Source organism: Trachemys scripta, chromosome 2, assembly GCF_013100865.1.
Source record: "Trachemys scripta elegans isolate TJP31775 chromosome 2, CAS_Tse_1.0, whole genome shotgun sequence".
Classification (NCBI taxonomy): Eukaryota; Metazoa; Chordata; order Testudines; family Emydidae; genus Trachemys; species Trachemys scripta.
In genome coordinates, this window is record NC_048299.1 from 163,745,316 (window position 1) to 163,768,076 (window position 22,761).

Genomic DNA, 22,761 nt, shown 5'->3' on the forward strand with positions numbered 1-22,761 from the left:
GTATGAGCTGCTGCCTTTGTAACAGTGACTGACAGCTCCTATGCTCTGCGGATTGGCACAGATGAGGCCGGTAACAGTGAATCTGAACTGCTGGGATCTGTGAAGCTCAGGACAGGCTGCCCCAGCCAGTGGCAGTGTCTAAACTAGGCTAACGCCGTGTGGCTGTCTGTCCCACGCTAGCGGCTGGACATCTATGGAGGTTACAAACGCTTCTTTCCCGGCAAGGACGAGCGTCTCCTCCGCCAGCTGAGAAGAGAGCAGGTGGAGCAAGCCGCTGCTGGAGAATCCCTTTCCCCCGCCACCCGGGAGGCCGAATGCTTCGTCTTTGCAGCCCCAACCCCTGCAGGCCACAGGGGCAAGAGACGGGAAGGGGTGACTGCGGAGCGATCCGTCCTCTAGCACTGCCAGTCTCCAATGCACCCCCCTCCCCAGCAGGACATCCCTCCACCCCCCGCAGTCCCAGTGCTCGTGGGAGTTCACCACCTACCATCAGCTTCTTTAGCAGCCTGTTGGTGCTTGTCAGGTCGGTGCCCTGCTCATCCGACTGCAGCTGCGTCTCCATCTCTCCTATCCACCTGTCCAGGTCGGAAAAGCTCTGCGCGTACAGATCTGAGTGGTTGGCATCGAAGAGGTGCTGGGCCTTCTCCTCTGTTGTCGACTGGAGCTTGTCCCAGAGCTGGTGCAGCTCCGTCAGCCTCTGCGAGACCACCGCCCCGAACTGGGGCTTCTCCCGGCACAGCTGCCGCCCGTCCTGGACAGAGGTCAGGGGAAAAGAGAATCAGCAACGTGGGGCTGGAAGGGACCTCCAGCAGTCCTCTAGTCCAGCCCCAGCACTGAGGCAGAACCAGGCAAACCTAGACCATCCCTGTCCAACCTGTTCTTAAAAACCGGCCGTGCCGGAGATTCCACACTCTCCCCAGGGAACCTGTTCCAAGTTTTTCCTAATAGCCAACCTCAATCTCCCTTGCTGCACGGAGAACAATCGATCACCGCCCTGCTTGTAACATCATTGTACATATTTGATGACTGTTATCTGGTTCCCCCCTCAGCCTCCTCTTCTCTAGACTACACCAGCCCGGTCCTTAATGCCTTCCCTCAGAGGCCAGGTTTGCTACACCGCTGGTCATTTTTGTGGATCTCCTCATGACCCTCTCCACTTTCTCCACATCTTGCCTAAAGTGCGGTGCCCGCAACGGGGGACAGTGTGCAGCTGAGATCCCACCAGTGTCCGGCAATCCCCTCCCCTGTCGTATGACACTCATGTTAAAGGAGGGGGGTCTGTGGATTGTACCATGGGGGCCGGTGAGAGAGGGGGTGGTAATGAAATCCTGTGAACACAAGGACCCAGCCGGAGGGCAGTGTAGGACCCACTCCCTTCTTCCTGCTCCAGTGCTACCTCCGTCCCGCCACCCGCTACAGCCTCATCCAATCCTGAGACAGCTCTTTAGCACGTGCTTAAAGCTAAGCATCCGTTGAAAGCCCCATTGATGTCGATGGGAGCTGGGGGCTACCTCAGCCCACGGGCTGCCTGGCCTGCGCTAGCCTTCGGGTGTGCGCTCAGCGCCAGGTGCCTGAGGCGCGGCAAGGCCTGGGAGGATGCTCCCCCAGCCCCCGCGGGAGGTCACCTACCTCATCCACCTTCTCCAGCCAGCCTTGGTGAGAGGCCAGCTCAGCCATGAAGGCCTGGTGCTTCAGCCACTTGCTGTGCAGGTTCCGGGCTTCGTCATAGGACGCGTCCTGAGCCGTCAGTATCTTCTCGTCGATCCAGAGGGTGAGCTGCAAAGGCAGGAAAAGGAGCACGCGTCACAGCGCCAGCCCCACCACTGCGCGTCTCCGAGGAGCCTATGGGATTCAGGCACCTCTGGAAATCCCAGCCCGAAATCTCCGTCGGCCCCCTCCTCCACACCAGCAGAACAATGAGCGATGTTGGCTGGAGCGTATGCCTGAGGAATGGGGACGCGGATGCACTAAAACTTAGGCAGCCCCACGCCCCCCCCAGGGAGACTGTCTTGCTGCTCACACTGCCCTGCCGTGGTCAGAGGCACGGCCCTTAGAGCACAGGACAGAGCGTCTGCAACATGACCCCAGCCTATCCCAGGCTTCCTTCTAAGTCATGCTAACAGCCACAAACCTACCCTCCTCAAACCCCTTCTCCGCCACCTGCTGCTGGGCGCTATTACAAAGATGTCACCCAGCCAAGTGTCCTGTCCTGACGCACGAGCAGCTAGCCCCAAGCGAGACAAGTTCACACACCGATGAGGCTAATCCTAACCCTCCGTGCCCAAAAAAAAAAAAAAAAAAAAGATTCTGTCCTCAAGCCAACATGCTCTAGATTCTGTGTTGAAAAGCACGTCAATAAAAGGGAATATTGAGGAATCTAACTTGGCTTGAAGCTTGCCTCGAATTAGTAACCGTGAATGGCAGACCTTTAAAGTCGATGGAAGATTAAATCCTTAACCCTTTCCCTCAAGGTTTTGGCAATAAAAACTGCCAATAAATGATGAAAATATTTGAGACGAAGTCACTGCCCTTCCAGAGGATGATACGAACATAAGCAGGAAGTCAAGGGCAAGCTGATTTCTTTGAAAGTTGATTGTGCTACTGTCAAGGCTGATTCCACACACTGGCTCTTCGAGTGCAGAAGGTGGGGGCCCTCAAGGATTCTAAAAATTAATATTGGCCACTCCAGGCTTGTATTAAACTCCCAAGGTTACAGCTTTTCTCTGACCTTGGATGGGTAGATGCTGCCACCAACCAAGTGCAAAAACCCCTTTTGGAACCCAGGAAGGAGCACTTGGGAATTCCTCCCTGTGGGGCACCCTCCAGCCCATTCACCACCCTCCGGGGAAGCACTGAGAAAGAAAACAAAGGAAATGAGCTGTTGCCGCCAGTTAATTAAACAGCATGTGCACAAACCTCTTAGGGACACAAAAAGTCAATCCTGTTCTTAAAAAAGGTTAATTTTATTAAAAACAAAAAGAAAGAAAATACATTTGGAACATAGGCTTTTTGCTAGGTTTAAAAAAAAAAACCAATTACAAGGATTAAGCCTCAAGACAGCTTAAAGGTTACAAGCAAAACAACAGCACCTGGGGGTTAGCACAGAGGAGCCCACAAGCCATAAAGAAATAAAAGAGAGAAACCTAATCGCGTCTTCCTAGACATTTCCTGATCTACTTACATATCTGGGGTTTGAAATGAGTCTTGTCTAGGTAGGATCTGATGATTTTCATACCTGGCACAAACTTTTACAGCATAGCTCCAGCCCTATCCCTGCTCTCCGGGAGAACAACACAGACAGACAAAAGGGGAGTCGTGTTTCAATCTTAAAAAGTTCTGGCCTTCCCATTTGCTCTTTTGGCCTAGTGCCCATTCACTTCCTTTTACCTATGCAAAGCACTGAGACTTTTAACCCTTTACAGGTAAAGCAAGTAGACAACAGCTACTAAGAGGGATTTTATAGCTACTGACTAGCTGGGTGTCCATAAAAGGGAGCTTCCCTCCCCTTCATTTATCACAGCTACTCATCTTGCCAGGTCTGCATTAGGAGTTAATATGCAGCAGATTACAGATAGAAAATGATTCTCCACACACTTGCTATGAAGCACATCAATTTGCAGCACACTTCTGAACACCTGAAGGCGACCATACTCGAAGGCAGAAGCTGTTCTGGGATGTCTCTGAGGCAGCTCTGTACCATTACCACTGATAATGCAGCTAATGGGGCCAAATCTGTCAAGTGTATGATTGAAGATGAGGAAGAAGAGAAAAAAAGATGAACCTGATGATGAGTGTCAAAAAGAGGNAAGCGCTGCCCACCCAGAGCCTGCACCCCGAGCCCTGTGCCCCAACCCCGTCCCACACCCAAACTCCCTCCCGGAGCCGGCAGACCACATCCCCTCCTGCACCCCAAACTGCTGCCCCAACCCTGAGCCTCTTTCCTGCACCCAAAGTCCTCCCAGAGCCCGCACCCCTCACCCCTTCCCGCACCCCAAACCCCAGCCCTGAGCCTCCTCCCACACCCAAGCTCCCCCACAGAGCCCACACCCTCTCCTGTACCCCAACCCCCTGCCCCTGCCCTGAGCTCCCTCCCGCACCCAAACTCCCTCCCGGAGTTCTCACCCTTCACCCCTTCCCCAACCCCCTGGCCCAGCCCCAAGCCCCATCCCACACCCAAACTCCCTCCTGGAGCCCAAACCCCCTCCCACACCCCAACCTGCTACCCCACACTCAGCCCAGAGCCTCCTCCCACACTCTGAACCCCTTGGCCCCACCCTCTAGCCCAGAGCCCTCACCCCCTCCCATAACCCAACCCCCTGCCCCAGCCCGGTGAAAGTGAGTGAGAGTGGGGGAGAGCAAGTGACAGAGGGAGGGGGCGGGGCCTCAGAGAAGGGGCAGGGCAGGGGTGGGGCCTTCGGGAAGGGGTGGGGCAAGGGTGTTTGGGATTGTGCAATTAGACCAGGGGTGGGCAAAATTTTTGGCCCGAGGGCCACATCTGGGTATGGAAATTGTATGGTGTGCCATGAATGCTCATGAAATTGGGGGGTGGAGGGTGGGAGGGCTCCAGCGGGGGGTGCAGGCTCTGGGATGGGGATGAGGGGTTGGGGGTGCAGGAGGGTGCTCTGGTTTGGGACCGAGGGGTTTGGAGGGCACGAGGGGGATCAGGGCTGGGGCAGGGGGTTGAGGCATGGGACGGGGTCAGGGAGGCAGGCTCCGGGCGGCGCTTACCTCAAACAGCTTCCAGAAACAGCGACATGTCCCGCCTCTGGCTCCTAAGCAGAGGTGCGGCCAGGCGGCTCTGTGTGCTGCCCTGTCCACAGGCACCGCCCCTGCAGCTCCCATTGGCTGCGGTTCCCAGCCAATGGGAGCTGCGGGAGCAGCGCTTGGGGTGGGGGCAGTGTGGTGAGCCCTCTGGCTGCCCCTATGTGTAGGAGCCGGAAGGGGGACATGCTGCTGCTTCTGGGAGCCATGTGGAGTGGGGCAAGACCTCAACCCCGCTCCTCGGCTGGAGCGCCAAAGCGGGGCAAGCCCTGGACGCTGCTTCCTGACGGGAGTTCGAGGGCCAGATTAAAACGTCTGGAGGGCCGAATGTGGCCCCCAGGCTGTAGTTTGCTCACCCCTGGATTAGACAGTTGGCAACCCTACCTCTGTTCCAGGACGGGTGTACAGACAGGGTAAATAAGCTACGGGCACTAAAAAACCCCAGATCCCACATCAGTGATTTCTCCTCCATTAGGAAGCCAACCTGCCTGGCCCCCACAGCTGCTGCCACTTGGCAGAGGGACAACAATATTAGGGGCTAATAAATGACTAAGAGATGCATGATAGAGACCTGCCCCATAGGCATAGGCCCTGACTTTTATTTTTCCCCGGGGGGCTCCACCCTTGCTCTACCCCAAGGCCCTGCCCCCATTCTGCCCCTTCCCCCAAGGCCCTGCTTTCGCGCCGCCTCTTCCTGCCCCCATTCTGCCTCCTGCCCAAGGCTCCCGCCCACCGCCACTTGCTGCTCTCCACCCTCCCCCAAGTCCCTCCCGCAGTCGCCAAACAACTGACCGGCCTGGTGCCACCCAACAGCTGGTCGCTGGGGCCCCGGCAAACAGTTGTGGCTGATGGGTGCTGAGCACCCACTATGTTTTTTGGAGCACCCATGGAGTCGGCACCTATGCCTGTGGGTAGCAGGCCCCAGAGAGGGCCAAAGGCAGTGTTCCCTCTAATTATTTACATCCATGTGCGGAATGAATTTCGTTCTGTGTACCAATATGGAGGTGATGTGTGGTGGGGGTGGGGCCGAGGGGTTCAGAGGGTGGGAGGGGGCTCAGGGCTGGGGCAGAGGGTTGAGGTGCGGGGCGGGTAAGGGCTCTGTCTGGGGGTATGGGCTCTGGGGTGGTGCTGGGGATGAAGGGTTTGGGGCATGTGAGGGGGCTCAGGGCTGGGGTAAAGGGTTGGGGTGAGGGGGGGTGAGGGTTCTGTCTGGGGGTGCGGGCTCTGAGGTGAGGTTGGGAATGAGGGGTTTGGGGTGCAGGCTGCCACGGGGCTGTGGAGGGGAGAGAGGACTCCCCCGCAGCCCTCTCTAACTGCAGCAGCTTGGGGCCGGGTGAGAGGCACCCCTCCCTGGCAGCAGCAGCGCCGGCGGGGCTGGGCTGGGCTGGGGGAGGGGCACCTCTCCCCACCTGCACGGCCCTTGATAGCCTACTGCACTGCTGCGTGGCTGTGAAGCTTACAGGGAACTTAGGCCACGGGCCCCATGGGTAGCAGGCTCCACTCCTGCCCTTGGCATTGCTCAGCCCCCCAGCCTCACCTTCATCTCGTCCATCCAGTTGATGCCTTGAAGCATGTTCTGGAAGAGCTGCTGCAGCGTCAGGTTCTTCTCGAGCCGCTGGCGCCGGGCGTGGAGCAGCTCCAGCAGGTAGTCCCACAGCCGCAGGATGTTGTCCTTCCGGGCCTTGATGCGCTTGATGTCATGGTAGTTCTCCGCCTCCAGCTCCCGGGCCACCTCCTCGATGGCCTGCACCCGCTCCTTGTAGGCCGCCGTGTCCGTCTCGATGGCCTCATGCTTCTTCTTGGCAGCCTCCACCGCCGGCAGGTCACAGCCGAAATTATCCTGTCCAGAGACAGCCCTGGTCAGACGCAGCCCCCCCAGCAGCCGCGCCACAGAGAGTGGGGCAGGGGCTTCCCAACGCCATTAACGGGAACAGAGTCTCCAAACCCCACTGGTCGGGAGCCCAGGTGCCTGCATCTCTATCCAGCAGGAGCGTGAACCGGCACCAGACGCGCCACCATGCCCCATCCTTGCCCTTATGTATCCGTGTGCAGTGCAGAGAGCAAGGGGGCCGTGCTCCAAGGGGGAGCAGGGTCTGAGTGGGACCCACCAGGGGTCTGGGTGGGACCCACCAGGGAGGATGTGTCACCTGCACAGCTGGGCAGACAATGGGCTTCTCGTTTTGCCGGCAATTCTGAAAACTCGTCCGGGTGGGGGCGGGGAGGGAATTTTTTAGGCTGCCCTGAAAATGATGTTTTTTCTAAACATTTCATTTTGATTTGGGCCATTTTTAAACATTTGTTATTGTTTTTAAATAAAAATTAAAGAAAATATGAAGACCAAAGGTCGTTTAGAACCAGAACATCAAAAGGTTTCAATTCTTCCAGATTTTTTTTTTTTTTAAATGTGTTGGTAATTTGGCAAAACCGCCACGCCGCGGCCAAACATTTCCGCCTCGCCGAATCTGCCTTTTTCTCCCCAAAGGGCTTTGTACAAAATAATCGCCTGGCTCTAGTTCCAGGCCCCTCCCTGGGCTGGATCCACCGAGGATATGAACTGCTCCAGCCCCGTTACACTGTAGCTGCGCTTGCGGTTCGCTTCGGAGGACCCTGGGTCAGTCCCGGCCGGGACAGGCGCATGGACATGAACAGCAGCAGCTGCAGCCAGCCCTTAGTGCAGCCGGGCGCCGCTCGCAGGACAAAGGGTGGCGGAAGGGTCGTGAGGAGAAGTGGGGTAAAGCGACGCTCTGCTTGGGAGAGCAGCTCTGCACAGATGGCCTCAGGAGCTCTGTGCTCACTGCCACGCAGTTGCTGTGGGTTACAGTGCACTCCCCTCACCCTCTTGCAGGGTGCTGCAAATCAGCAAAACCCCACTGCCTTCAGGAGACGGCAGCCGCAGGTCTGGCCTGCTGTGTAGGGTTGCCAACTGTCTAATGGCACCAACCCGAACACCCTTGCCCTGCCCTGCCCCTTCCCCAAGTCCTCATCCATACCCCTTCTCCGAGGCTCCAGCCCCACTCGCTCCAGCCCCCCCGCATCCCTCTCTCCCTCCCTCTCTCCCACCCTCAATCACTTTCACTAGGCTGGGGCGGTGGTTGAGGTGCGGGCTCTGGAGTGTAGGAGGTGGCTCCAGGTTGGGCCTGGGGCAGGGGGTTGGGGTTCAGGAGGGGATGCGGGCTCTGGGAGGGAGTTTGGATGTGGGAGGGGGTGCAGGGTGTGGGCTCTGAGAGGGAGTTTGGGTGCAGGGGGGGTCAGGCTCTTGGAGGGAGTTTGGTGTGGGAGAGGGCTCCAGACTGAGCCTGGGGCGGGGGGTTGGGGTGCAGGAGGGGGTGCGGGATCAGGCTCTGAGAGGGAGTTTGGGTGAGGGGTGCAGGATCTAGGCTGGGGTAGGGGGCTGGGGTGCGGGAGGAGGTGAGGGGGGCGGCACTTACGTTGGGCGACTCCCGAAAACGACCGGCACATCCCTCTGGCAGCAACTCCTAGGTGGAGGGGCCGGGGGTCTCTGTGTGCCACCCCTGCCTGCAGGCACCAACTGCACAGCTCCCATTGGCCGCAATTCCCGGCCAATGGGAGCTGTGGAGTCGGTGCTCAGAGTGGAGGCAGTGCAGAGAGACCTCCTCCCCCTCGGGCTGCAAGGTCGGTGCTGGCTGCTTCCGGGAGTGGCACAGGGCCAGGGCAGGCAGGGAGCCTTCTTAGTCCCACTCTGCTGCCGGACTATTAGTGCCCCAAATCTCCCAGTTTGGCTGCAGTAGCCTCTGGGAGATAGGGCCTGATTCTGGGAGACTCCCGGTGAAACTGGGAGAGTTGGCAACTCTACTTCTCTGTCTCCCCATTGGCGGCCCGCGCCCCGTACCTGGGCCAGCAGGCGCTGGTTTTCACTCAGCCACGTCTCCCGCATGGCCGCCTTGCGGTCGAAGCGCCTGGCCAGCTGCTCCAGCTTCTCCTGCCGAATGAGCTCGTTTCTCAGGGCCAGCTCCCGCTCGTGCTCCGCCTTCTCCAGCCGTTCCCAGGCCTGCTCAGAGGCATCACGGAAAGAGTGAGGCTTCGCTGGGCACGCGAAACCAGCTGGCAGGCCCAGAAAGGGCTAATAACGGTCCTAACAGACGGCCCATTGCAGGACCAGCCAGAAAGCGTTCTGCTCCCCTGCTGGCTGCCTCCCCCAATGGCCTTTGGCCCCACGGACATCCTGCTCAGGGCCGGCTCCAGGCACCAGCTGGTGCTTGGGGCGGCCCATGGAAGGGGGCGGCACGTCCGGGTCTTTGGCGGCAATTCGGCGGCGGGTCCCTCTCGGAGGGAAGGCCTGGCTGCCGAATTGCCGCCGAAGAATCAAGAGTCGCGGTAGAGCAGCTGCCGAAGTGCCGCCGATCGCGGCATTTTTTTTTTTTTCTCTTCGCCACTTGGGGCGGCAAAGAAGCGGGAGCCGGCCCTGATCCTGCTGCTTCAGCAACGAGATCTTCCCTCCCTTGTAGCCGCACTGAAATCTATATTGTATCTCTCTGTACTTACATGGGAAACGCTCGCTGAGCCGTAAGGAAAGCCAGGGAAGCACACGCCTAATGTTAAGGGCATGTTTAACTCCCCCTGGCTTCCATGTGAGCTCGTAGCGCCCGTCCTGAGCATGGGGCTAAGTGCTCTACGCCAGCTAGCCCTTCCCCCCAGCCCTTCCCCTTGGGTGTATGGCGACAACTGGGGTCAATGGGCGAGCTGCAAAACGGGCATCCAAAGCGGAGTCCAGCCAAAGAGTGCGGCCAGCCGGTGAGGCCCCCCCCACCCATTCTGGACGGCGTCTCAGGGCCTGTCTACGCTGCAATCAGATCTCACGTGTAGCTTGGATCTAGCCTGCTCGGGTGCGGGTGAAGCCGCAGCAGCATGGGCTGTGTAACCTCACCTGGGCTAACCTAGACTGCCGCCGCTCCGCTGCTATTTGCTAGATCGAAGCTGGCTGGGGACCGTCACCCTGAGCTGCAGTCACCCCACCCCCAAGTGACCACGTCCCCCCTCCCGCTCCCGATGCAGGTGGGAAGCAGGAGTTCCAGGTACCCGGTTGATGTCGGACACGAGTCTCCCTTCGTGAGGGGTGTACGCTTTCTGGTTGTTAGCTCGCATCCGGGACTGGATGGTGAAGAGCAGAACCTCGAGATTCCCCTTCTCCTGGAACCTGCGCGGCGAAAGGGAGAGATTACGGACAATGGGCGGACCGAGCCAGCCCCGTCGCTGAGGGACAGCGCTGTCCAAACTCTGGCATCAGTAACAGGCGGGCTGTTCAGGGCTCAGCAAGCCGGAAGCAGAACATCCGGGTGATTATGGGCTGAACTTACTCGTGTTTCCACGGGGGATAGCTAACGTACCACTGTGCGAGGCATTGGTAGGGCCTCCCCTGGAATAGTGTGAGCAGTTCTGGTCACCCAGGCTCATGAAAGATGAATGCAAACTGGGCCAAGTGCAGAGAAGAGGTTGTAACGCCCGCAGCAGAGCCCCAAGCCCTGCCAGACGCACAGCACAGGAGCTGCAGGAGCCGTCACTATGGGGTGAGGGCCAGGCAGGACCCAAACCCCAACCCTCTGGGGGGGCCGGATTTGACCCCACAGCCTCCAACCCCAGACTATTTACTGGGTCATGACAGGCCATAAACTGTTACAAGCGGATCCCGAGCCCATAAAGGTTGAGAACCACTGCTTTGGACTTCGTTTCAGTCAAGGATCATTATTAAGAGAGGCAGTGTGGTCTAGTGGGCAGGGCACTGGTGTGGGAATCAAGTAGAGCTGGGTTTGAGTCCCAGCTCTGCCACCAATCTGTGCTGCAACCTTGGGTGAGTCATGGCTGCTCCGTGCCTCGGTTTCCCCACCTGGACCATGGAGATAAGGCTACCTCCTTTGTACGGCTCCTTGAGCGGGATGGCTGAAAAGCGCCTTAAAGAGAGTGGTGAAGGCAAGTACAGCAGAGCTGGCTTCCTAACCCAGGAGCTGCTTACTTGGGGGGCTTTTCCACGGTGCGGTAGGTGCTGAAACACTGCAGCTGCTGCTGCACCCCCGTCAGGGAGTTGGCAAACGTGCGGCTGTTGAGAACGGTGATGGTTTGCTCGATCCAGGTCAGCAGGTCAGAGGCCAGCCCTCCGTACCTCTCAATCATCCTCTCCGTCTCCATCAAGTGGTCCATCACCTTCGACAAGCAGAGGAGAACAATGAACACTGCCGGCTGCTGCCACTGGCAGCGGCTGTGCTCCTGCATGGCAGGGACCCGCTCCGGGTGCATGTGCCCAGGGAGGGTATGCAAGGGAAACACAGGACCACGCTGGGCTGGGGCTGGGCCCCCCACATCCCAGGCCAGAGCCCTGACCTCTGTAGCGTGATTAGGTGTCCGGTTTTGGACTGGAACACCCGGTCAAAAAGGAGTCCTGGTGGCTCCGGTCAGCACTGCTGACAGGGCCGTTGACTGTCCGGTTGGTGGCGCCCGGGAAACAGCCGGCATGTCCCCCCTCCGGCTCCTACGCGTAGGGGCAGCCATAGACTCCACACGCTGCCCCCGCTCCACGCACCGCCCCCGCAACCTCCATTGGCTGGGAACCATGACCAATGGGAGATGCGGGGGTGGCGCCTGCGGACGGGGCAGCACGTAGCGCTGCCTGGCTGTGTCTCCATGTAGGAATCAGAGAGGGGACACGCCGCTGCTTCAGGGAGCTGCTTGAGGTAAATGCTGCCCGGAGCCTGCACCCCTGACCTCCTCCCAGGCCCCAACCCTCTGCCCCAGCCCTAATCCCTCTCTCGCCCTCCGAACCCCTCGAGCCCAGCCCAGAGCACCCTCCTGTACCCCAAACCCCTCATCCCCAGCCCCACCCCAGAACCCGCACCCCAATCCGGAGCCATCACACCCCCTCGCACCCCAACCCCCTGCCCCGGCCCGGAGCCCCCTCCCACCCTCCGAACCCCTCGGTCCCAGCCCGGATCACCCTCCTGCACCCCAAACCTCTCATCCCCAGCCCCACCCCAGAACCTGCACCCCAATCCGGAGCCATCACAGCCCCCCACAACCCCCTGCCCCAGCCCGGAGCCCCCTCCCACACCCTGAACCCCTAATTTCTGGCCTCACTGCAGAACCCGCACCCCCAGCCCAGAGCCTGTACCTCCTCCCACACCCCAACCCCCTGCCTTAGCCCAGAGTGCCCACCCATACTCCGAACCCCTTGGCTCCACCCCCCAGCCCAGACCCCCCCTCCTGCACCCCAAACCCCTCATCCCTGGACCCACCCCGGAGCCTGCACCCTCAGCTGGAGCCCTCACCCCCTCCCGCACTCCAGCCCCCCTGAACCAGCCTGGTGAAAATGAATGAGTGAGTGAGGGTGAAGAGAGGGAGCGACGGGGGGTGGGGGGAATGGAAAGAGCAGGGGCGGGGCCTCAGAAAAGAGGTAGAACATGGGCGGGGCCTCGGAGGAGGGGTGAGGTGGGGCAAGGGTGTTCGGTTTTGTGTGGGTAGAAAGTTGGCAACCCTAGACCACCGGGCCATGCTGGGGTGGGCTAGGGCTGGGCCCCCCACATCCCAGGCCAGAGGCCTGACCACCAGACCATGCTTAGTTGGGCTACGGCTGTCTCTTTCTCGCTCGTTCCCTTTCGTTTTCTCGTGGCCCTTGCACGAGAAGGGGCTAGTTGTTGTGCTGCTGCAGAATAAAAACAAACACCTGAAACCTGGACATTTTTCACGAAAGGGAATTGATGTTTCCTGGCCAGGCCCTGTCCTAACCCCTCAGTTTCTGAAGCTGGGAGAAGGGACTGAGTTAGGGGCCTTGGGGCTCAGAGATGAGGGGGATGGAAAGTGCTGTTGGCGGAGGGTGGCTGGGCCTTAAAGAGGTTTCACAGATTCTGCTGGTTTCACAGATTCATAGGCCTTAAAGGTCAGCAGGGCCCATTCAGGGCCCAGACCAGGCCAGAGAGCCTCCTCCAGCCATCCCTGGGCCAGCCCAGAACTCAGGGTTGAGCCAGAGCGGGGCTTTCAAAGAGACAATCCAGCCTGGATTTACAGATGCCAAGTGATGGAGAACCCAGTACCCCATCCCGTCCCTGGTCTGTTTTTCCATTGCATAACTCCCCTTCCTGTTAAGAATTTGCACTTTCTTTCTAGCCCGGATTTATCTAAATTCCCCGCCCTGCCACGGACTCGCTTTCTGCCTTTGCCCGCTAGCGCGAGAAGCCTCTGCTGGCTTATCCAAAAGGAGATTAAGAGGCAGCTGGTTCATGCGCTGTAAGTACCAATTTGTACAACCCTTAGAAGACACAAGAGCTCGTGTGTACCTCACTGGCACACACTGCTTTGTATCAACGTCTTGGGCTAGACCTTCGCCTGGCGTGCACCCACTGACTCCAAAGGAGTCAATTCACACCAGCTCAGGGCCTGGCCCTTTGAATTAAGGACTAAACCAAAGAACGGACTGTGACGTGGCTCTGATCTAAATCAGAGCAGGCCCAGGAGATCCCTGCAGAGGAGGTGCTGTGATACAGCTCTCCACGGCTATGTTTTGGTAGGGTCTGCTTGGTTTCCCTTGCTTGTGCATATTTTATATGCTTCCTGTGAACTTGAAGAATGGCGTTCGGCTCAATGAAGCCTGAAAAGAAGAAATGGAAGGTCATAGCACAAGAGAAGGCCCAAGCGCGCCGAGTCGGGGGCCAAGGGCTCCACGCTCACCTTGCCGACCCGTTTCCCTTCCACCGCCAGAACCTTCATCTTGGAGAAGTAGTGGTAAAACGCCACCACATAAGTGATGATGGATTTCTCATCGGGGTTCTCCGTGAAGACATCTGCACAGCAGAGAGGGCGAGAAAGCAGTGAAGGATGCTGGGACAAAAGTCCTGGCTTGAAATCGTGAGCAGTAGCCTTGTGATGCATCAATACCGAGGCCTAACACTAAACCGTCATCCCCAGTCATGTGTGCCGGAGCATCCCATTTACCCACTGGGATGGAGTCACCCACACGCGATGGCAGAGCAAGTTAAAACAACCGTTAAAACATTCCATGCCACAGCGTCTGAAAGGGGCCCATTTTCAAAAGCAAACCTCTCTCGACAACACCGCCGTAAGGTCTCCTTTCCCTGAAACCCGGGATCGTGGTGAACATGAAATTCCTGCCATTGTTCTGATAAAAGATTTCACCAGAAGTGATCCTTTCGGGGAAGCCCATTGACATCGTCTTGGGTTTACACTTGTTCTAAGAAGGCCAAGCGGGAAACTTACAGCGCTCCAGCGCCCGGCGCAGGACATTCCATACAAAGATTACAAATGAATAATGGCATCTGGCTCTTGTCTAGCACGTGTCCTCTGTAAATCCCAAAGCACCTTCCAAAGCCGGGCAGGAGCATCATCCCCATTTTTTTAACAAATGGGGAAACTGAGGCACAGCAGGGCCATGACTTGCCCCAGGTCACCCACTAGAGCCAGGAATAGAACCAAAAGACCCAGTCCAGTGCTCTACCCACTAGGAAACACTTCCTCCCTAACATCATAGTGGGGGGGGGGGTGCACTTTGCACAAACCACTAAGGCATAGTTTCATTTTTAAGGTGGCCTTTAATATTTTCCGCTAAGCTATGCCATGCAGCTCCAACCCTGTGCGAGGTCAGGGTGAGACAGAGCAGTGCATTGCAGTAACCTCGGCTGGGTGGGGTACATGTGAGCCAGGGGGCTCTTACCTTCTGGGTCGAGGAGCTGGGTGATGCCCAGCTGCCGCTCGGCCACACTGAAGGCATGCTCCAAGTTGTGCCGGGCGTTCGAATGCTCCAGGTTCTTAAAGTCAATCAAGTCGGGCCTGTGAATGCAGAGGAACTTTAAGATCTGCACTAAGCGAGCGGAATGAAACGACGTGTGACAAGGCACTTTCCAAGCTGACAGCCTGGCTGCTCTCTGGGACCTTCTCCAGCTTGGCAGTATCCGGGCGCCTCACGGTCCCTAACGCATGTCTCCTTGGCAGCAGGGCAGGGCTATTATCCCCGGTGGGCAGAAGGGAAACTGAGGCACGGCACCTAAGTGACTTGCTCGAAGTCACCCAGCAAATCTGGGGCAAAGCAGGAAACTGAATCCAGGTCTCTCGAGTCCCAGTGCAGGGCACAAACCACTGGGCCATCCTAGTCCCGGAGCCCACCCTAACGACGGGGCAAGGGGTTGGTGAGGGAAGAGCGGCTAGCAAGGGTGGTGACGGGGCTCTTACCTGTGCTTGTGGATCAGGGCGTTGAAGGCCAGGCCGTCCTTCCAGCTGGAGGTGAAGTTGGTCACGTTAACGTGGGGATAGCTGCACGACAAAGAGGAAACATGGCGTCACCCTCCAGCCCAAGCGCTGCGCTGGGCGTGGCTCCTAGAAAGGCAGGTCTAGATGGCTGTTTGGCCTGGGAGACAGGGGCCAGAGCGCTGGATACGTGCACGGGAATGCAGAGGAACCTACCAAAAGCAAAGGGGAGCCGGGAGCCTGAATCCCAGAGGAGGCCACTTGGGAGATCCCAGCCTTCCCATGCTTTTCAGCACTAGACACAGACACCATGTACTTCTTACACTGCCGGGAACATCGTGGAAGGCCAGATGCGCCTAGCAAGCCAGAGGGCCACTAGGCTATTTGAGACATGTATACCCCACCCCCTCCGCTGGTGCCGAGGGGATTCGTGCGCCCGTTAGATTGCAGGAACTCCAGATGCTGTTCTGATTCAGCATCCTGGACTGGAAAACACTGGATCCCGTAAGCCAGACTCGTGTGGCCGGGCTGCTTCTGTCGATGCCGGGATGGGGACAGTTCTTAGCTCCTAGCATTAGCTGGATCGTACCCCGCGGTCTTCATCTGACACCAGAGCAGCAGCGCTTCCTTGGCAGAGCGCGTCTCGCGGCCTTCCGGAGTCTGCACGATGATGTCTTCGATCTGAGAGAAGCACAAAAAGCATTCCAGAAGGCCCCCGAGCCTGCTGCCCAGGACACAGCCGAGGGGCTTCCCCCAGGGGAGGCGCTGTCTAGCAGTCTTAGGTGCGTATGTGCCCAGCTACTCGGGAAGTCCTGGGATCTGAAATAGCCAGGAAAGGCCGGCGGAGGCAGGAGACTTTTGTGCCCCGAGCACCCCAGGGCTGGGAAGCCAGCTCTCCCCTCTGCCCGGCACCCCTACAAGCAGCAGTTTCTGCCGCCCGCCCTCTCTGCTCCTCAAGGGCTCTGCCCCGGGAGCAGCCCAGCAGGCAAACGGAGACTCAGCCTGTTCCCCCTGAGCGAGCAGGAGGTGAGGCCATGTGAGGAGGAGGCGGCATGGGAGTGGGGCCTTGGGGAAAGGGGTAGTGCAAGGGTGGGGCATCAGGGGAAAGGGATAGTGCAAGGGCGGGGCCTCAGGGGGAAGGGGCGGTGTGGGGGCGGGGCCTCAGGGAAGGGGCAACACGAGGGTGGGGCCATGTTTCAGGCACCGGTGACCCCCCACTTTTAGGAAGCTTCTGCAGCTCCTGCCTCCCAGCTGCGCTCCCTCCCACCCATGTCCATCTACAAAGGACGGGCCGTGCAAAGGCGGCTTCCCTCTCTGAAGCGGGGAGCTGGCACAAGGGAGTAAACGGGTGCCGAGCGCCCCTCATTCTGTGCCCCCGGCTCCCTGCACACAGCACAGCCTGGCTGCCAAAGGCTATAGCCGGGGACGTGCCCACGGCCCTGCTCCCCAGCTGGGCTCAGAGCCAGGCCTACCTGGAAGCGGAGGATGATGGTCCAGATGAGGCCCAGCACCAGTCGGTGGTTGCCATCCACAATGTCGTGGGAGCCCATGTTCTCCAGGTGCACATGCTTCTCCTTGAGGAACTGCAGCGCCTTGTCCACGTTCTCCAGGCAGTGGATGCGCATCCGTCCCTTGGTGGGCTTGGGCTGGGGGAGGACAGATGATGAGCCAATCACCCAGGGCACGCGCAGCCACCAGGCCTGGTGCAACGGTGCCCCCCAGCCGGCTGGAACGCACAGACGCCAGTGTGATGCAGAGCCTACAAACTAACCCGGGTGGGCAGAGGAAACAGGCTGGCGCAGCCCTCCCTGCCCTGTTCCCGTCAGAACTCACCCTCCCCAGGCGGGCTGGGAGAATGTCTTGCGCCCACACATCGCCGCCGGCCTCGGTCACCCCCTTCCCTGCAGCCTGGAGCCCTCCCCGCCCCGCTATGCGCCTCAGACTTTGAACAAAGGGATTCGGCCCAGATCTATAGGGGCTTTTGCCTATGGACAGTGGGCCCAATCCTGGGCTGAGGAGATGCGGCCAGCCACACTGCTGCTGCAAAGCAGCCCCCGCCCCAGCCCTGAGGGAGGATCCTGGATGGGGCAGAGCACTCCACCAGAGCCCCTCCCGCCCCAGATGGTGACGTACAGGAGGGGCCTATGCCCAGGCTCCTCTGCCCTCTGGCTATTCCCACCTGGCGGCCAGAGTCAGCTCGAGCAGCCTTCGGGGCCAAACCAGCCCGGAGCCGCATGTGGGGGCCACTCCGCCACCTTCCTCCACAGCTGCAGCGGGGACTCCGGCCCAGCGAGTTTAAAGCAGCGAGCCCGGAGCTGGAAGCTGCAGCCAGGCCAGGGCTGGGCAACCAGCTCTTCGCAGAGAGGAACGCACGGCCCAGGAGGGAATGTTTTCCGGGGTCCTTTGTTTTAATGTCTGGTAGCTTGTGGGGGCAGCAAGAAGCGTCCACGTGCGAGCGAGCCCAGAGCTAGCGGCTGGGCATGTTCACACGCACAGACCCTCCTGCCCTCCTGCTCGTCAGGCCTTGGCCGCTCTGCTCAGGCTGCTAGCAAGAAGCCTGCTGGAGGGTGGCTTTTGTGGGGCAGGTGTTTGTCCATGGATCCCCGGGTGGAGAACCCTCCCCCCCCCGTCTCCCAGAGGCCAGGGAAGGTCCACCATTAACAGATGGAGCTGCTGGTCACTTCCACCCGGGCTAGATTCTCATGGACAGGGACTCCCATGGGGAGACAAAGGTGCATCCTGGGGGATGAAGTCCCACCGGGGAGCCTGGTCCGTAGGAGAGAATGGGAGCGTAGGGCACCCGGACTACAACTCCCACATGGCACTGTATTTCTGCCTCTGGTTTTCCACCGAGACGTGGAAGTTCTCCGCAGCAAAGCAAAGCATTTCCAGACTGGCTCCGCTGTGCCCTCTGAGATGGCCACCTTTCAACACTGCCTCTTTCGACAACAGAGGAAAGGCTCAGCACAGTACGTGTGGCCTGTATCACGCATCCCAGCGGAGGGGAAGGAGGAACGGAACTCACCAGGGGCTCTCCCGAAAGCACTTCCAAGAGCTTGATCAGCATCCGCCCGTCTCGGAGGTCCAGGTAGAGATCGGAAATGCGGCAGGTCATGCGAGCAAGGTGTGAGTTCACCCACTTGATGAAGGTTTTCTTCTGCACGGCTTCCCGCTCATCTGCAACAGGAGAAAGGCCCACCGCCCTGCTCCAGAGTCCTGCACCAGCACCCCGGAACAGGGAGCCGGGAAACAGCTGTTCCAAGCCCCGCGGTCCTGGGCCCTGGGTCAGGCATGAATTCCCATTCAGGAGAGCACATAGGCATGCGCTTAGCTTGAAGAATGTGCTCAAAACCTATGCATGGAGCTTGTGCTTTAATGCTTCCCTGAACTGGGGCCATGATACACCACACTTCATAGATTCCTACATTCCAAGGCCAGAAGGGACCATTGTGATCATCTCATCGGACCTCCTGGCTAACACAGGCCAGAGACCTGCTTCCAAATAATCCCTAGAGCAGAGTTTTTAGCAAAACATCCAATCTTGATTTAAACATTGCCAGTAACGGAGAATCCACCACAATCCTGGGTAAATTGTTCCAGTCAATTACCCTCCCTGTTAAACTTTTACACCTTATTTCCAGTCTGAATGTGTCTGGTTTCAACTTCCAGCCACTGGCTCCTGTTAGATCTTTGGCTGGTAAATTGAAGAGCCTATTATCACATTTCTGTTCCTCGTTTAGTTCCTTATAGGCAGTGATCAAGTCACCCCTTAACCTTAGCAAGGAAATTTTTGATTTTTCTTTAGAAATTCAAATACTGAAAAATGCTGGCTGAAAACTGAAACATTCCAATTCTGAAAAGGCAGCATGCTGCCTCCTGGGAGCAGTTGTTCAGGTACCCTGTGGACCAGGCTACCTGCTCAGACTACATCTCCCAAGATGCACCCTGGTCTCCCCCTCTTGGAGAAGGAAGGTGGTGCATCATGGGAGTCCCTGGCCATGGTGCATCATGGGAGATGTAGTCCAGCTGGGAGCCTAGACCACAGAAGAGAATGGGGACACGAGGCACCCGAACTACAAATCCTACAAGGCACTGTTGCAATATTTCTGTATTAAAATATATCAGGTTTTCACCATTCAGTTTTTTGATGAAAAATGAACACTCTTCTTAGAAAGCAGAACTTTTTGCAAAAAAAACCCTTTAGTCCAAAACACAAATTTCCATGAAAAAAGTATTTCTCAGTGGAAAAATTCCCATCAGCCCCAGTGTTTGTAGAGTGCCCAGTGCAATGGGGCTGCAATGCTGCCTGTGGCCTGTGGGTGGCAGTGCAATACAAGTTATTATTAGTAATAATAAACACTGTTAAGAATCCCCCCCTCCCGTGGACCCAGCACCTGGTGCAGTGCATGGCTCCTTCCTGCACTGGATATGGTTTCTCTGACGTGCCACTGCGGCTGCAGCTTAACCCAGCCAGAACCTCACGGCGAGCGTGTGCCTGTGTCTCTATCCCGCTTCCTCTCCATGCACCCCGCTGCGTTTGCACTGCGCCCAGCTCTGGGGTGTGCCAGTCACGGGGAATGCTTTCTGGCTGCAGTGGGGCAGTGCATTTCAACAGTCTGATTGCTCCTTAGCGACAGCGATGGGCTACAGCACACAGCCAGGACCGGGGAGTGAGTAATAGCAGCACAGTGAGGCCGCCTGCTTTTCCTTCCATTACTGTTTTGATTAGCGCAGGGCCTGAGGCGGCTCGGGGGACCAAGCCTCCGCTCCGCTGGCTGCTGCATGAACAGACGGAATGACACGCAAGCAGCCAGCGTTGCTGGCGGGCTCACTCCATCCTGCCCTGGTAAGAAAATGCTGTTCGGGGAGGGGGTTTTCCCCTCCTCCACTTGGCCCCACACGTTAAAAGGAAAGCGCAGCAGGGCCCTGGGCCGCGGGGACCAACGCCTCACGCACAGAGGGCATCTCTGCTGTGGGAAACCGAGTTCCACGGAGTTCCCTGGGAAAACGCTACACGCAGATGCTGTGCCAGGGTGGCTGGTTCCTTCACGGGCCAGGGGGCCTGGGGGCAGCCAGCCCTGTGCAGTGAGTCCTGCCCCACCCCTCCTGCCTTGGGGGTGGCACTTACAAGGAGCTCCTGTGGGAGCCAGTACTGGTCCAGCTTGGAGTGCTGGGCTGAGCTAACAGCTGCAGGCAGTAAAGAAACGGTGGAGCCTGGACTGCAACGTGGGGCTCCTGACTCAAGGAAAGAGACACTGAACTGGGGTGTGGCGCTTTCTCCTAAGCAAATGGGGAAACTGAGGCAGGGCACTCGGGAGGGGGCCACCCAGTGACAGGCTGCTTCTCCTGAGCCACAGCGGCAGACGGGAGCCTGGTACATTGGAAGAACAAAATTAAGCCAATAAATACTTCATCAGTGTAAAGAATTTCCATCACGAATGGGTGTGAAGGTGGGGGCAGGGGGAGCCCTGAGCTGGGAAAAGCGTCGCGGACGTGGTTCTCATCAGCCCCCATCATGGCTTCAGCGTGTCAGGCTCCCTCCAGACTGGGCCAGGAAACCAGCACACTGATCATTTCCCACGTGTGAATTGCAGTTGGATGCAGGTTCCAGGCGGCTCCTGACGCACCTTATCTAATCGCTCTCCAGAGAGAGACACCTTGGCTCATGGCCATGTGATGGATACTCCCCTCCACAGGCTGCGTGCCACTTGCGCGGGCCTGGCAGGGAGCTGCTGCGTGGTGACGAGGTGGCAGACGGGCGCTCCGCCACACCAATTGTCCACAGGCGCAGAGCCCCCTACAGGCATCCTGCCAGTGGCGTAGCTTAGAGCACCCCCTTAGCTGCTCTAAACAACTCCAGGGCCAGGCAGCGCATGAGCAGAGCGCTATGGCTGGCTGCCTGATGTCTCTCCTCCCTCCTCTGAGCCCCGAAAGAGTGGACAATTCCCTGCACAGAACTGAGGCCTTAGATTTGGGACGCGGTTTGTCATCAGGGCTCTGCATCTCTCCCTGAGAAAGCAGTAGCAGGCTGCAAAGGGATTCCAGGATACACAGATGCCTGACCCGGGCTCCCAGTAGCTGAGGGAGGGGAGAAATGCTTTTCTGAGACTCTGTTTATAAATGTACAGTGAGCGCCATTCTTGGCTCTGTTGCTTGCCTGCTGGGCAACCTTGGGCAAGTCCTTTGCCTGCTTTGTGCCTCAGTTTCCCCACCTGAGAAACAGAGATAATGATCCCAACCTCCTCTGTCAGGTGCTTTGAGATCTACTGATGAGACATGCTGGATAAAAAATCATTATCAAGGCACCACATTATTCGCCCGCTGCAGGCGCCCTGGACTGCTCAGCCAAGGCGCCCAGGGAAAGCCGAAGGTCACAGCAAAGAGCAGGCAGCGTTTTTCCATTGAGGCTGGTTTTCAACAGCCGCCTGGGAGCTTTGACTGAACGTTTTCCGAAAAGCATTAGCTCCCTGCAGAAAACGGCCAGGGTTTGTCCAGAGAACAGAAGCACCAAAACCAAAAGGATTTGGGCCCAGAATTTGGGGGCTTCTGATGAAAGGTTGAAATAGGGATTGTATTTTTCCCGGTCAGTGTTCCACCCCTGCTCCGCCCTGAGGCCCCGCCCGCTCAATCCCTTTTCCTGAGGCCCCGCCCTCGCTCCGCCTCTGTCCACCCCGCTCCGCCCCTTTCCCTCCAAGAGCCTCTCGCCTCCCGCCATCCGCCAAACAGCTGATCGGTGGGGCTGCTGAACAGCTGTGGCTGGTGGGTGCCAAGCACCCACTTTTTTTTTTTTGCAGCACCCACGGAGTTGGCACCTATGTCTGTGCTACTCCTCAGCCCCAGAGACCCAGGCAGATTCTTGGAGCCTTACAGATGGCTACACGCCACCCCAGTAAGTTTCCAGGACCCCTAGGGCAGAGTTTAGTTCAAACAGCCAGTGACTGACCATCCAATCCCGGGAGTGGCATGTGCTCCACTTATGGAAGAGCTCCCAGCCCCCCAGAGTTCTTCTACCCAAGGGAAACCCTGATTGTCCCCTGTGCTGGGCTCAGGGGGTCTGTTCTACTGCACCACACCCAGACCCCGTCCGCTGTGTTATTGGGGCCCCAACTCAGCAAAGCAGCCTCTCGCCAGCAAAGCGCGTGCTCAGTTTTTAAGTCAATGGGGCTGCTCAAAGTCTCCAAAGGTTCAGCAAAGAAGAGGCCCAGAAGGGCTCCATCTGGGAGGTGCTGCGCCCTCAAGGGGGGACGATGCTATCAAGCGCCCGGAGGCGGTAAGCGCGGTACCTGCCAGAGCTTTGATGCGGGATCTCTCGAAGAGCCGTGCGGAGCTGTTGTCGTTGTCCAGCTCATCGTCCGAGGCTTCCCAGCGCGCGTTGATCCGGCCGTATTGCTGCTGAATCTCCAAGTGATCGTAGTCGGGGGTGGAGGTCATGTTCCGGGCCTGCCACAGCTGCTCTGGCTTCGGTTACGGGGAAAGGGCCCCTACAGAAAAGCACATGTGAGTGTCAGCATCTCCCTGGGACGCTCGGGGGAAACTGACGAGCCGCGTCCCACGCAACCGGCTCATTCCGGGGAGCCACGCGCCGTCATGGCCACTGGCACCAATTTCTGCCCCAAGCTCTGGCACGTTATGAAATATTGAAGCAGCCCCAGCAGTAGGACAGCCCGGCCGAGCTGAAAACACTCGAACCACTGTGCCCAGTAGGTGGAGACGTAACTCACAAGAAGCCCTGTATGCTTGTGCCTACAGCTCTATGCGTGTATCGCTTGTCATGCCAATAACCTGTCACTGAACTGAGTG

The 22,761-nt window shown here is 58.3% G+C and overlaps 1 protein-coding gene across 1 annotated transcript in view; it reads right to left on the reverse strand.

The window, feature by feature from the left end:
- Nucleotides 1–22,442, reverse strand: part of LOC117871781 (spectrin beta chain, erythrocytic-like) — a 35,873-nt gene extending 13,431 nt beyond the window's left edge. Inside the window, exons 1-13 of the mRNA XM_034759545.1 lie at nucleotides 22,245–22,442; nucleotides 17,987–18,138; nucleotides 16,434–16,607; nucleotides 15,551–15,642; nucleotides 14,947–15,027; nucleotides 14,432–14,547; nucleotides 13,432–13,544; nucleotides 10,730–10,917; nucleotides 9,799–9,916; nucleotides 8,612–8,770; nucleotides 6,286–6,601; nucleotides 1,630–1,793; nucleotides 488–751 (exon numbers count right to left, since the gene is read on the reverse strand). Coding sequence (XP_034615436.1) covers nucleotides 488–751; nucleotides 1,630–1,793; nucleotides 6,286–6,601; nucleotides 8,612–8,770; nucleotides 9,799–9,916; nucleotides 10,730–10,917; nucleotides 13,432–13,544; nucleotides 14,432–14,547; nucleotides 14,947–15,027; nucleotides 15,551–15,642; nucleotides 16,434–16,607; nucleotides 17,987–18,138; nucleotides 22,245–22,392 — 2,085 coding nt within the window. The 5' untranslated portion in view covers nucleotides 22,393–22,442. The remainder of the gene's footprint in view (nucleotides 1–487; nucleotides 752–1,629; nucleotides 1,794–6,285; nucleotides 6,602–8,611; nucleotides 8,771–9,798; nucleotides 9,917–10,729; nucleotides 10,918–13,431; nucleotides 13,545–14,431; nucleotides 14,548–14,946; nucleotides 15,028–15,550; nucleotides 15,643–16,433; nucleotides 16,608–17,986; nucleotides 18,139–22,244) is intronic.
- Nucleotides 22,443–22,761: the final 319 nt, after the last annotated feature.